The following is a 14,538-nucleotide window of genomic DNA, read 5'->3' on the forward strand; positions in this document are numbered from 1 at the left end:
GATATACTTGCAGATCTGATGATACTGTTACAAAATCCACCCTCGACATGCAACCAGGGTGTCCTGGTGTCATGTGCACTTAGGGGCACCCTTCTGTTCGAACATGGTGTTCGAACAGAACATTAGGCAGACCGTTCCTCCCAGTCACGCCCCACCAGGTCTCAGTGTCGTTTCCCCTGTAAGCATTCAAGTCCACCAGTAGGATGACAAAGTCACTAAATGGAGGACACTCAAGAGCCACACCCCGTCACTCCCAGAAGGCTGTGTTCTCTAAAATATCATTCGGTCCATAGGCACAAACCCAGTCACTGGCACAGGTAAGCAACCCCCTCATCCATGGGCGAAACCCCCCAGGGTGCATACAGCAAGCAATAGGGATACAAGGATACCCACCCTTGCCCACCGCCTCTCATTAAGGGCAATTCCAGGTGGCCTACATGGGTTAAGGCCTAAGTGCTCTCCCTTAAGCTCCCTCCCATTCCTGACTCCAGGGCGAGGCCTAGGTAGCCCTATCCCAGTCAGGGTAAGCTGGTCCCTTGTTCTCTTTTCCATTTCCTCACTCAGGACTAATTTGCCTTGGGAGACCTAACCAGGGCCAAAAACTCCAAACAAAATGGAGCCTGGGCTGTCATTAAAATACAACAGAATGAATACATCAATGGGGTGAAGAATACAAGAACAGCTTGGTAGAACAAAAAGGAGCTAAATACTTAAAACTAATTACAATACAATGTCATGTGAAGATGAATATGAATTATACACTGGTTCAACTCTTCGGTAAGGCAAATATTTAATCAATCACATGGCAGAAACTCATTGCATTTGGGTATTAAGACATGGTAAAGACAGCCTGCTGGATTTCAAACATCGGAATGAGGGGGGGAAAGGTGATTTAATGGACTTATGACAGTTAGATGGTCTCATCTGACTATTTCAGAAAATGCGGATGTAGTGAGATTTTTCCATACAACCATCTCTAGAGTTAACCGAGAATTGTCTGAAAAAAATAAAGAAAATATTCAGTGAACAGCAGTTCTCTGGGTGAAAGTGGCTTGTTGATGCCAGTGATCAGAGGAGAATGGCCAGACTGCTTGGAACTAATAGGAAAGTAACAGAAGCTAAAATAATCACTCATTACAACCAAGGTATGCAGAAGAGCATCTCTGGACACAACATGTCGAATCTTTGAAGCAGATTAGCTACAGCAGCAAAAAAAGTACACCAGGTGCCACTCATGGGTGGTTTTAAACAACACAGCCTACCTGAGTATTGTTGCTGACCATGTCTGTGGATACACACAGTGTACAGCAGGATAACACACATTGTCGCAAAGATCAAATCATCTCAAGCCAGTTTCTTGAGCCTTCAGTTTGTGCCAACTCTGGGGACAAATGTGTAAAATATTATAACAGCCAAGAGAGCATTTGTGGTTTTCATGCATTTATGATGATGATAAGGAGGAAGGAAGCACACACATGCATGCATAAGTGTTAATATTAGTATATTATTAATATTAACACAGTTTTCAATGTGAATTTTAAATATTAGATTCTGATCTAACAGATGTCTAAACTCATCTGTTGTTAAATTTCAGCCCCACTTTTCATATTTGTTGTCATTCCAGTTGTGCCCTGGCAGAATTTGTGATTTTTGGCCATTTTTCAGAGAATATGAATGACAATACAAAAACGTTTCTTTTACTCGTGGTCAGTCGTTGTGTTTGCCCTTTTCAAATCAGAATGACACTGATCAGAAATTTACATACCCTACCAAAAGTTGACATACCCTAGTTCCAGCACCGGATCCCCGCAGAGCTGCATTCCCAGCCCCCTACTGTACACCCTGTACACCTATAACTGCACACCAACCCAACCTAGCAGTGGCTGCACTTCCTCGATGCCCTAAGGAAGAATAAACTGGACCGGATAAACTGGACCTGCTGCTGACCTTCTAGCGCTCCTCAGTGGACAGCGGGCTCTCCGATTGGCTGGGTGTTTGGTACAGGGGCCACTACTAAGAACAGGAAGGCTGTGCAGCGGGTACCCCTCTGAGACCATCACCACATACTCTTATCTCAGAAAAACCAGGGCCATCACAGGTGACCCCTTGTACCCCTCTCACCACCTGTTTGGCCCACTGGCCTCTGGTCAATCAGGTCCCACACCTCCAGACTTACAAATAGCTTCTTCACACGCAGACTCAGACCAAGTCTTTTCTTTGCATTACTTCTAAGCACTTTGCAACCATTTTGTTCTCTGATTTTTTATACACGCACGCACGCACGCACACACACACACACACACACACACACTACAAGTAAACAGATCACAGGTGAGGAGGGTTACCTTTAGTAGTCATTTAAACCTCTTTGTGTCAACTTGTGTGTGTGTGTTATCATGCCAAAACTTCGAGGGTATGTAAACTTTTGATCAGTGTCATTTGGGTAGTTTGTGTCGTTATTTTGATTTAAAAAGGGCAAACACAACCACTGGCCACGAGTGAAAGAAAAGTTTTTGTAATATAATTCCTATTCTTTGAAAAATGGCCAAAAATCACAAATTCTTCCAGGGTATGTAAACTTATGAGCACAACTGTACATCAAACTTAGTATTCACCTCACCCTTACAGGGTGTGCACAGCGGGTTTTATCACATCAACAGAGTGAGTGGCACAACAGCCACCTTGTGTGGTTAGCATTATACATCACAGTCACTGCAGAAAATGTATTTTACTGACAGAGAATGTTTTTTTAATCATCATTATGATCAAAATTATTTTAATAGGGACAATGCAATTTAACAATGACACAATACAGACCTTGACAGTGACGTGCTGTAAAGATACAACTATTTTTAATTTCCAGTCCTTGTCCCCTAGGTGGGTTTTTACATCGACAATTCACAAATAATATATGACTCACTTAGTTAACCAGAATATGTCACCTAAGGTTTTTGCTATATGTATATACAATTATGAAAATGAAACACAAATATATACCATTAAGGAGGCATTGTCACCAAGTGTATGAAAACTCAAAGAGGTGCCTGCATTGCTGGATGCAATAAATGCACTGAACATGAGTAGGTTTTATATCTGCCTAACCAATTGCATCAATGCCATTATATTATATATATCCCTGATGTTGGCTGCTGGGTGTGTGGAGAGATCACTTACTGTTTCCTTACTTGTCTTCTTAGGCACTGATTTTTCTGACTCACGCTAGGGTAGTACACACTACATGTAGATTATTTATCAGTTATCTGTCCTATATAAGTCGTGATTCTGACTGGATATTATTGCCATTGGTCTTGTGAACTATCACAGGTGATTTAACGTGGCTCTGTCCTGTGTTTCATTGTCTGATGAAGAGCTGGTGTGCTCAAAACGTCATACACCACGAGATGCAATAAAAAACATTATTTTAAAAAAGAAACTGGAGTTCTGCATTGTGCAAATTATTCGAGTGTTTCCTTTCCTTTTCTTTCCTGCGTTCCTTTATGTGTAGTATAAAGCCTTGACCATTAGGGGGCGCCGTTTCCCACGCGGCAGCAGTTTTCCTCCGTTTGGCTGAATCATTTTATCCATCATCATACCCAGAATGCAAAGTGAGAGACAGCGAAACCTCGGCAGCCTGGAGCCTGTTGGGTTATCATGGCGATAAGAGGCACGTCTTCCCCCTGAGTCTCCGTGGCAACAAACGCTTTGCTTTCCCGCTACATGAAAACACACGCTGAGCCCCGAGCAGCGCGGAGACCTGCCGGACTTTCAGCCCAGATTGGAGGAAGGACATAGCGAGTGACCGTCATGGCAGCGTCGGAGGAGCTGTACACAAAGGTAACGCGAGTGTGTAGCTTTGTGTAGGTGCCTGCTTTTTGTAGCCGGTCCGCTAAATAAATGTCCGAATCGTGGCTTCACCCTCTAGGAAAAATAGCTTTATAGCGTTTTGTTCGCCCGACGAACAAAACGCTGAAAGTTTGATTTTTGCACCTCGGGGAATGTGCAGGCTCTGTGTCCGCGGCTGCAAATGAATGAAAACGGGGTTGAAACCGCTTAAATCTCGTGTTTAGGTGTTTACATGTAACCTTGGATGAACAGCTGAAATGGGTGCAGCTGACAGATGCAGCACAGAGTCGTTTCCTCGCCTCTTCCTCCTCCCTTCATAGTCCTCCTTTGCGTGCAGAAACATCTTCCAAAAGATTTACTTTGCCATTGGATCTCCAAAGAGAAAAACACATATATTATTTTTTACGTTCATATTTTAATTTTACTCTCTGGAAGCCAGGGGGCTAGGATGATGCAAAGGCGGTGCCAGCCAACATGGAGGCTCTGCTTTTTCGGCTTTAAACCCTGTTATTTAAGCTTTAGCTCAAACCTTTGCATCGACATATTTTAATGTCAGAGATTATTTTGGATTTAGCTTCTTGGCTCAGTTGTATGAGCCCTTTCTTTATGTACTCTTGGCTCATGCACATAAAGACCGCCGCATCCGGACACTTTAGCATCCTTCCCCTCAGCATCCAGGATGCTCAAAGGCCCTGAAGCCTCGGTGTGGCTGTGCAGACCCAAATAGTCCCTGAAGACACCATGATACTGCTGCTGCTAGAAAGAGGCCTGTGTTGCACTTTTAACTCTCAAGGTCATGCTGTTGTTTTGCTTTTACGTGTTGGTGGTTGTAAATGTGAGGCAGAGATGCAAGAAAGTGGTGTGTGTGCTTGTGTGAGGGAGAGGGAGGGGAGATGAGTCACCCATCCCCCTACTTTGACAGCTGGTGTCTTTAGTGTGAATAACGTTTGTGGTACAAAGACGGTGCAATGATTTCAAACCTGGACTAAACTCTTCTTTTAAGTGAATCTCTGGACCTTTTTGCAGTCTCTGTTACCTAAACAAAGCTCCAAGGAGGAGACAGTTTTAAACCTTTGGTCACCAAAAGGACACTGAAGTATCCTCAGGGCTGTTTTTCTAGAATCAGTTAAAAAGGCATGTGTTAATTGCTGCATGTAGAGCTAAAGCACTGATGGGAAATCATCTGGAAAGAATGACACTTCTCTGCATTGATTAGATCCTATTTAATGTCAACTTTTGCTGGTTAGACTTGATCATGTTTGAATTTTGTGCACCTATTGTTCCTTATCGTAGACTTGGATTGTATTAGAGTAGCTTTGCATGATTTAAAATAATCCCCATTGATCTTGTAGTGAGCCTTTGTTCAGCCCTTCAGTTCATCCAGTGTCAGAATTAACTTTTTTAGCTCCCTTCATTTTTTCCTTTAAGCCATCTTTCTTCTAATTGGCTGCCCCTCACAAACAGAAGGTTTGAATGGCAGGTGGGTGGAGCTTCTGTGCTTTTAGCTTAGAGCTATGTGCCTGAATTCGCTTACTGACATCCGACAGAGCAAAGAATAGAAAAAAACTGTCTGAAACCTGAGCTTTGGGCTCATAGAAACAACTTTTAGGAAGAGCACCACCATTCAAAAGTATCAATACATAGAAGAAAATAAGGAAGAGCAAAATACGTCTTTGCAGACATCCTTCAGAATTGTCACAATTTACTGCATTTTCTTGAGATTGTGAATTAACATGATCAGGCTTTTGCAAAAGGGAAAGAGTGTTAAAGGATGTCCACACAGGAAAAGATGAGCAGCGATATGGCGACCAGAAACCAGGAATGTAAATGAATTTTAGCAGCTTGAAATAACCATCGTTGATTCAGAAGGGATGGATCTAAACTTTAAACTCTAATTTTTTTCCATCTTTTAAGTGAGAAACTCAGGAAACCACTTTGAATTTCTGTCATTTAGCACTTTCCTAGAGGTCATGAGGATTTCAGGTTGCTAGAGATTTCTTGAACAATCTCTAGAGTGTGTCTGCGGCTTTAGAGGGCTACCTATAAAGCCTGGAATGTTCCCAATGACAACCAGTGGGCTAAAAGTCATATGCAAAAAGCGAATCACTTTATATCTGGACAGGGATTAAAGATGTCACCTTTCCTTTTCTAATTTTGTTTTTTAAACAATAAAGTGATTAACAGAGAAATTGACTGGCAGATTATTAATTAAGGGTTCTGCTGGGATAGAAAAAAATACACATTAAGATGCATGGATTCTGCTTAAATAGCACTTAGGTGTTCGATTACAACCAGCTACCAATAGATGCTGCTGAGTTTGCTTCCTCTGCCAGCAGGATATGGCTTATAGCCATGCATCGACTGAGCTGCCTGTTTCCATAAAAATCTGTTAAAGCGGTGAAATGGCTTTAAATGCAGGTGAGTGTTTGGTCGTATGTGCTTGCATGGCTGCTGACAAGAGTTCGTTTCAGCTTTGAATGGCACAGTGTATTTTAGGAGGACTCTCTATGTGATTTGCTTTTCCAGCACAGGGGCGGGAAACAGTCTGCCCTCTGTGCACACGAGTCAGCCTTATAGGCGCTTACTGTGCATATGTTATCACAAACATCCACACTCACACACACACACACACCAGCAATCTGTGTTTGTCTCCTGCGTGACCTGACTGCCTGTTTAAAGAGAGGTGACTCAGGGGTGAAGTTCTTTGCTTTAAGACTCTAGTCTGTGTTTTGTTTTGTTTGGGTTTTGTTTGTAACTCGGACCAACAATATAAAACGGATCAAGATCAAAACTAGTAAGAGGGAAAGAGAAGCAAAGAGAGGGCGCTCTCGTGGAGAGGAAAGCAAGCTGGACCTTAAAAAGATGACTCAGAGCTGAAAAGGCCTTTTACCGCACAACTGAAGCTTCAAAAATACACTTGAGTGTCATACAGCTGAGTGTTTGCTGCACTATAACAGGCACATGTGCTGTGTTTTTAAAATAGCTAGACTCAACATTGATTTGTAAAACTAAACTCAGAACTAGGGCTACCCCGCATAGCTTTTTTTTTTTTTTTTTTTTTTTTTTTGAGCTGAGGTGACCAAGAGTGAGCAGTTGAGCAAGAAGGGGGCGTCTGAGAATATCATAAAGAAAGTTAAAAATATCAGCTCTGCTACGATTACTCAGAAAGTTACAAGCAGTGTACCTATACAGCCACTGGACTTTACAGGAGGAGGTGTGGCTCTTTCCCAGCTAAAGCAAGAGTGCCATAGATTTTTTTTTTTGCAAAGTTGCTAAGTTTGCAACAGTGAAGTGAACTGAAGATTGAAGTTCTCTGCTGAGAGCAAGAAGGGTGTCATGCACTTTGAGCTGAGATGCTGGGTAGTTTTCATATTTAAACAAACAAACCAACAAACCAGTGAAGATCAGAATTGAAAAGAAAACGAACGTGTTCCAGCCGCACTGAAACAGCTTCATGATTCGCCGTGTTAGAGAGCTGAACATGGTTAGACTTTTCTTACCATGCATTGTTGCATATAATGCAATAAGAAGCTCAATAAGCAAAATTTAAAAAAAAGCACTCAGTAAGGAACAATCTAAATAAAATACAAAAGAAAGTCATGTAAAAAGGTCAGTGTAATACAACACAAAGTCTTTCTAAGTTGTGTTTATATGGGCTCGTTGAATGATCCAGCGTAAGATCCAGTTTTTCCTTTAATAGTAAAACATAGTAAAGGTTAAGTTGCAAAAACGGAGGAAAAGATAGGCATGCTAATAGTAGGTTAGGTCATTACTGCTATTATTTCTTGGTTGATTATGGTATCTCACACAGGCACTAAAATATGTGATTATACTATGAGGCGGTTACAAAAAGATCTCTCTGTAGCTGATTAGAAAATTATTCCCACATGAGGTTTTCACAACGCTCAAATTAGTCTGCATATTGTATATTAATTACAGCACAGTATTTATTTATGCTTTTGTTCTTTTCTAAGATAATTTTTTTGGATAGTGAAGCAATGACAATATGAAAGTGGGGGAAGACGTACAGCAAAGGGCTGCGGGTTCATAATTCAAGTGTCAGTTAAAATGTAAATGTTTTCTACTGTAGGAACTTGCAGCGAGCTTTAAGGTAGTGTGTCAAACTGCAGGAACTGCCCGTTCTTCAGGGACATATCAGAACACAGTACTTGTTTCGCAGTAGGTATATCTGATCGGCCCTGAAAAGCTGCTGTGTGGGGCTTGACGCTGATTGGTTAAACCTATGCTAAAAGCAAAATGATCAACAATGTAAACAACAAGAATGAACAATAATGTCTCAGTTCCAGCAGTTGGTATAATTTTTTTTCATTTGTCAAAATAGTTGCAGAATTGTTACATTTAAATCACTGTTAAGGATTTATGTCATTTAAAAAGAAAATCAATTTCCCAATTTTTACATTTTTAGATTACTTATTATAGATTTTTAATCTTAACTGTTGAGTCACACTTAATTATATTGTTGTTGTTGAACTCAAGACTTGTAGTGGCTGGTTTTTAAATTTTATATTGATATTTTAATTGTAATTTATCCTTCGAGTCTGAAATATTGTTTACACTGAATGTTTTTGTAAGGGTTTTTGGAAGGCTGGCTTTAAAAAGGATATTTAACATAAATATTCTTCTTATTTCTATTATAATATTTATTATAGGGCACGTCAGACCTACCCAGCATTGCTGCAGTGGAAAGGTACTTAAAAAATGTCATATTTTTATTCTCTGTATTGTTTTTGTGATTGTCCAGCTTGTCTCACCTCTAAAAATTCTCACTGTCTCAATTGACATGGGTCCTAAGCTCAAAGAGCTGCAGGTTGTTTCAGCGAAAATGAGAGCTGTATGATACGAGATAACCTGTTGAGCAAGCTGCACATATGGCCACGTGCTAGTTAGTGAAGTCACACAGTGAGAGTAGTCAGGAGCAGATGATGGAAGGGAAAACACCTGCTGTTACATCACTGGTTGGGGTGTTGCCAGCATGTCTGACCTTTTCAACCCATTGACAGCCGTGCATTGTTGCACTTCTGCCATAACTGAATGATCATTTTGTCTCATTTATTCTGGTATCAAGACGCAGACTACCTAAGAGACCTAAAATGTGGACAAACCTTTTTTGAAAATATTATTTTATGACCTCAAGTCTAAGAATTAATTAATTTAGTGGAAAGAAAACCATTAGTTTGCATATTGTAGCTTGATATGCTGATATCCCTAACCCTTATGGCATTAGCCTGAACTGACCTAAACTTGGTATCAAAGTCTTTATTTCTTACATATGTTTATTACATTTTTGTCAATCTATGGAGAATTATAACTAGCAAACACGCTGCAGATGTTAGTTCGACAGAATATCGGTACCTTCATTTTGCTCTAGCCTGTTTCAGTGGTCTGAACATGGCAAGTCAGTGATTGTACAGGATATTAGAAAAAAAAAAAAGTTCACCTGTTTAAAACACTAATTTCTTGCATAGAGTTGCCTGCAAATAAAAACAACAATAACAACAAAACAAGACAGCGCCACAACCTTTAGTTTTGGCTGCTTTTTTGTGCAGCTGTGTATTAGCCACCATGTTAGCTTGCAGTTTAGTGTGTTTGTCATTATGCACACTTTAGCTGCAAACAGGTGGCCCACAGTTTACTGAGAACCTAAAGTGATATGTTGGACTCCAGTTTAACATTGATGCAGATGACTTTCTGTTTCAGTTATTCACAGTACTGCAATACCATTGTGATACTATAGTGGTAGTATTGTATCGCAGTCTGTCGTGAGTTAGTGTAATTGCCACCCCTATTAAATGTGACATTTTTAATGATACGTTAGCATGCTCGTGTTACGAAACCCAGTTTGATTTAAAAAAACTTCACGAATAGTCAGATCTGTAGGTGTTTTTCCAACTCGTCAGGTGGCAGGTTTTATATTATTCAACGTCATGGGTTTATTTTTTCCCCTTTATCTGTAATTGAGAGCATGTGCATTCAGTTACTGCCATGACCTGGTTAAAGTAATTGCGCAATCATGTTGTACTCGTTCATGCATGAGGTCATTGCAATCCAAACCAAGATACATGGAAGTATTCTATGGCTGAATGTTCGTGAGTAAAATAGCGAGTCCTTTTAATGTGACTGTGTTGATGTATCATCTGATTTTGACCAGAAAGCATAAATAATGACCAGAATTCAATGGTAAAAGAAATAAATAATTACAGAATTTCAATATTGCTTTACGGGAAGATATTACGTTCCTTGAATAGGCTAGCTCCCTTCATGTATCATCCAGGTTCAGTTTTCATCTTTGCAGCTCCCGGCCTGCAGTTGTTTTTCAGAGCGGCTTGTGAGACGGTCCTGTTTACTCGCCGTCTGCCTCGTAGATCATGTGATCAATGAAGGAAGCTGAGATTTTTGTTGACAGACAGCTGGGAAGGCCAGTCGTCTGCCACGAGGCAAGGAAGTTTGGGGAACGTCGTTGAACGCCGCTTGTGTCTGCAGACACAATGGGAAGATTTCATCTGCCAGCGAGCTTTGGAGCTCACTGCTCGATCAGTTAGTGTCTGGTCTTGTGGCGCGTGTGGCTGGAGGCATCCACAAAACCATCAGAGTCACAGCATGAGCTAGAAGCTCGCTCAACAGTCAAAATGAACCGGGAGTTGGAGTATATGTTTCTGAAAGTAAGTTTTTGCTCCTTTTTAAGCTTTAAAGAAATTCCTCCCCTCTTGATTAAATAGTTGTGTCATTATTTTTTAAGGAGATGGATGCTTTTAATGATAAACTGGTGTTTCTCTTTATGTCATATAAAGAACCTTTCTATGCTGTGATTTTGAATTTGGTTTTATTACATTGCCTCTGTAATGGTGGCTGTGGAGCCCCAATCCTGACACGCCCTTTGAAATGGTTATGTCACTGAAATCAGAAGGACAGTAATAACTTCCACTTAGCAACAAATCAGATTTTAGCCTGTGCTGAGTTTTGTTATCAGAGTAACAGCAACATCTTTGTTATGGTTTGACGAAATTGAATCAGTGGAAGTAGCTTGTAGTTTTTCCTGCCTGTTTTGGATGCACATCTGGCTTTGCAGGCTTCAGTACAACTTTGTTGGTTGGATGGACCAGCAATATGTTCTTCTGGATAACTTATCTAGCACTGTCATTGCTATCACATAGATTTATTTGCTTTTTATTGACTATTTTAAATAACAGCTGGAACTGTCTTCCACTTACTCTGTTGGTGTGTTATGGTGTTGTAAATATAAGAGAGGACAATTGTGGGTCCCATTCTCTGCTCTTATATAGTGCAAAGAGGCAAACAACACTACTCCTACACTATGCCAAGAGTCAGCACTGGCCAAACTAATGTGATTAGATGCTGATCAGCGTCACAGCCTCTTAGTAAGAGATCTTGGGCAGTCAGTAGACGATTGGCACGCTAGTTGTGCCAATGGTCTAGTTGGGAGCGCAGACAATCAAGGTTCCTTCCTACCAAGCTCTCCAACAGCGCTGAAATCTCTCTAAATCTTGGCGTCATGCTGTGTCTGCCCAGCTGAGCAGAAAAACAGCAGATTCTCACATGAGTGGTATCATGTGATGAGGTTTCTGCAGTCTCCATTGACTGCTTTACTGAGAATATGTGAGCAAAACACTTTTTCGCATACCGCTGCGGCTGTCTGGAAGGTCGCCTTTGCCAGTCTGTGCTACAAAATATATTAAGGTTTTCATCCATTTCCGCTTGACTTACTTTTATGAGGTGCAGTGTACTTGTCTAAATTCCTTTTGCTCCTCTGTTCGGTCAAAAGAACAACCTTGTCTCAGTCACTAGACCGAGGAATAGATATTTTATTTGAAGACAGTTTAGCTGCGTGTTTGATGTTTCAGGTTGTTCAGCCATAATCCTTCTGAAATGAAAATTATGAGAATCTGAAATATAGTTTTGAAGTTTTTTGCTCTTTTTGTAGCAGGTAGATTACACCCAAAAACCAAATACCCAGAGAAATACAGTCATTTGGAAAATTGTAAATATCACAAAAATCAATAGATTTTCAGTTACATTTGCATGGGAAAAAAGTATAAATCATGAAGGGATTTTTCCTGGCTCCAAATAGGCAGTTAGGGGTGAACCTCTCATGATAAGCATGATTGATCCATAGATAGATAAAGAAGTAGGCTTGTGTTACCTTAGCAAGTCTATGGCTCCTTAATATTTCTGCCTGCAACTGCAGTATGCAGTAAATGTATCACTTTACTGAAGAGGACAAACCCAGCCATGCAGGCTCTCACTTTATGAGAAGGTGAGTTATAAGTGGGGAAAAGAGACTTGCAGTAGGCCAAAAGGTGCCCACTTCTAGAGCGAAAGCTCAGAGCTCTGTATTTGCATCTCTTTAATCTGTTGTTGACTCTGAGCAGAGAGTAAACACTTCTGATGGATGCCCCGCCCCATCGCCACATCCTTGCAACCCCAAAACGTTGCGCTTTACACACTCCCAGCTTCCTGATCTCTGTGACATTGAAAACCTCCAGTACACCTCCAGTTTCTGCATTAGCAGAAATTATTTAATACAGAGAGGCGTTGCAGTCGAATACGGAAGAGTTAAAGCTGAAATGACTTTCAGGACGTCTGCAGGTCTTCTGTGATAACATCAGTTCTGTCATATTCAAAAGGTACCACAATGGCTCCACAGTGTTTGGTGGAAGAGGTTTAATCTTCATCTCAGTAGTTTCTTACTTCTTTCATTTGTTGATTTTTAGATGCTAAGAGCACAAACTTTGGCCGTCATGTAAAGAAGTTGCGGTGTAATTGAGTGAAATACGATTAGCTGGTGTTAAGCCAGAGGTAGCCTAATCAGTTCCTGATCCTTTGTCTCAATTAAACCAGGATTAGCATCAGCTCAACTTGCAACTTCAAGACCTTTCCCTTCTGTTAATTGACCTGCTGACCCCTACTGTGTACTGAAAACCTTAAGTACAGGAAGAAATCATTTTTGAGATTAAAAATGCGTTACACAAACCCAATCCCAAGATTGTGCTATTTGACCCTTAAAAAGAACTAAAATACAGGATTTCTTCTTTTAAATCATTGTCTTCTGAATGTAGCCAATATGAAACAGCTGGAGCATCTGCTATGCTCTCCCCCCCGTATATATAAAGTATATATAGTGTCAGCTAAATTGTTGGTTTATGAGCCAATCATCAATGTTTGGAGCAGGGAAGAGAGCTAAAGCAACATCTTTTAGATGGCAGACGATATAAGAAGCTGCACCAAGACATAGTATGAGATAAATATGTTACTTTCATCCATGAAGTCATGCAAAGCTGCTCTAGTAGTCCATGTGGTATTCAATGAAACCTATACTACAAATCTATTTAAAAACAAAAGTAATTAAAATAAAGTTGACCCTGAGATACTTCCAGAGAAGTGTCCTCTTCCACTTGGGGTAGCAACTCATTCCCATCTTGGAGTGGGCGCTCCACCCTGGGTGGGCTTTGCTCACTCTTAGATATAAGGCCTCAGTCATTTAGGAGGAGCTCAGAGTAGACCCTCCATAGCTCCACTTGTACTAGCTTGATTTATTATTTTCAGAGAGCGCTTAAAATGGGGAAGGTTCATTTTAGAAAAAGGTGTTATGTCTAAAAAAAGTGTTCCCTTCATATTTCATACTTACATTTGTATACATGGAAAATCTTCCTGCATGCCAAGGGTCAGGGGAATAAACCGCCAGTGGAGGTCATTTTGCTGCCTCCAAATTCACGAGAATCTATTTCACGGCAATTTGCTGCTTATTTGATTTTATTTTGATTCACTGACAGTCAAAGAATGACCGCCAGATCAGTGTATGGACGTATTATGCTCAATGGATCTGGAATCGAGCACAATATGTTCCCTTTAAACTGTTTTAATAAACAAGTCAGTGACTCTGTCTTTTCCTGAACTGTAAGAAAATAAACTGGATACGCCAGGATTAGTTTCAAATTAGAACAACAATGAGGGACAAATGGAAGTTAATGCTGCAATGTTTATGTGCTGGTTATACTGTGATATTGATAAGAGATGTTGTTTTCTCTTTAGGAGTGAACACATTTTAAATCGCCACACAGAAAACATTTCATCCTTGCTTTGCTGCGACCAAGCATGTGCTGCATGGACGTGTCTTGCATTCAGCATGTGGGGGGAAAGTAGAGACACTGTAGTCACATGATTGCTGATGTCACACATGCTCTGACGTCTTTGCTCCTTTATTGTCATGCCTCCCCTCATTGTCTGCCACCCCAGAAGACACCAGCCTAGCCTAACCAGCCTCCATCCATCCCTTCCACCATCCACCCGTGTCTCTCTGTCTGTCTTTGAGGCAGACAGTCGCTGCACCCCGACTCATCACATTTTTCTCTCCAGCATTTAGATGCTATTCTTTTCCAGCTTCTTTTTCACTGTGGACGATGATGTCCTTGAAACATGTAGATGTCTGTCAGTTTCTGTGTGTGATTGCGAGTGTGTGAGAGAGACTGCGTGGTTTCAACCTACATCTCTCCTCTATTTCCGAACCCAGGGGAATTTGTTGGACTATAAATATGATTCATTACCTCTGCAGCTGTACTACAGTGCTGTCTTTCCTTTCCCCCTCCATGTATGTCTGCTAATGTGCAAATTGGGAGCATATTTCAGTGTTAACTAATTCAGGATAATCGTGCCTCACAC

General features: G+C 40.8%; 1 protein-coding gene across 9 annotated transcripts in view; it reads left to right on the plus strand.

Annotated features, from left to right (window-relative positions):
* Positions 1 to 3,543: 3,543 nt before the first annotated feature.
* myo5aa (myosin VAa) overlaps positions 3,544 to 14,538 on the plus strand; it is a 63,827-nt gene continuing 52,832 nt past the window's right edge. For 6 of the 9 annotated variants that reach the window (XM_082526970.1, XM_082526973.1, XM_082526974.1 and 3 more), the window contains exon 1: positions 10,369 to 10,523. In XM_082526970.1, coding sequence (XP_082383096.1) covers positions 10,491 to 10,523 — 33 coding nt within the window. In that variant the 5' untranslated portion in view covers positions 10,369 to 10,490. Of the gene's footprint in view, positions 3,835 to 10,368; positions 10,524 to 14,538 lie in introns of those variants that run through there. The other 3 variants (XM_082526971.1, XM_082526977.1, XM_082526978.1) reach the window with 2 other exon arrangements.

This window comes from Aulonocara stuartgranti, assembly GCF_965226115.1.
Source record: "Aulonocara stuartgranti genome assembly, chromosome: 1".
Classification (NCBI taxonomy): domain Eukaryota; kingdom Metazoa; phylum Chordata; class Actinopteri; order Cichliformes; family Cichlidae; genus Aulonocara; species Aulonocara stuartgranti.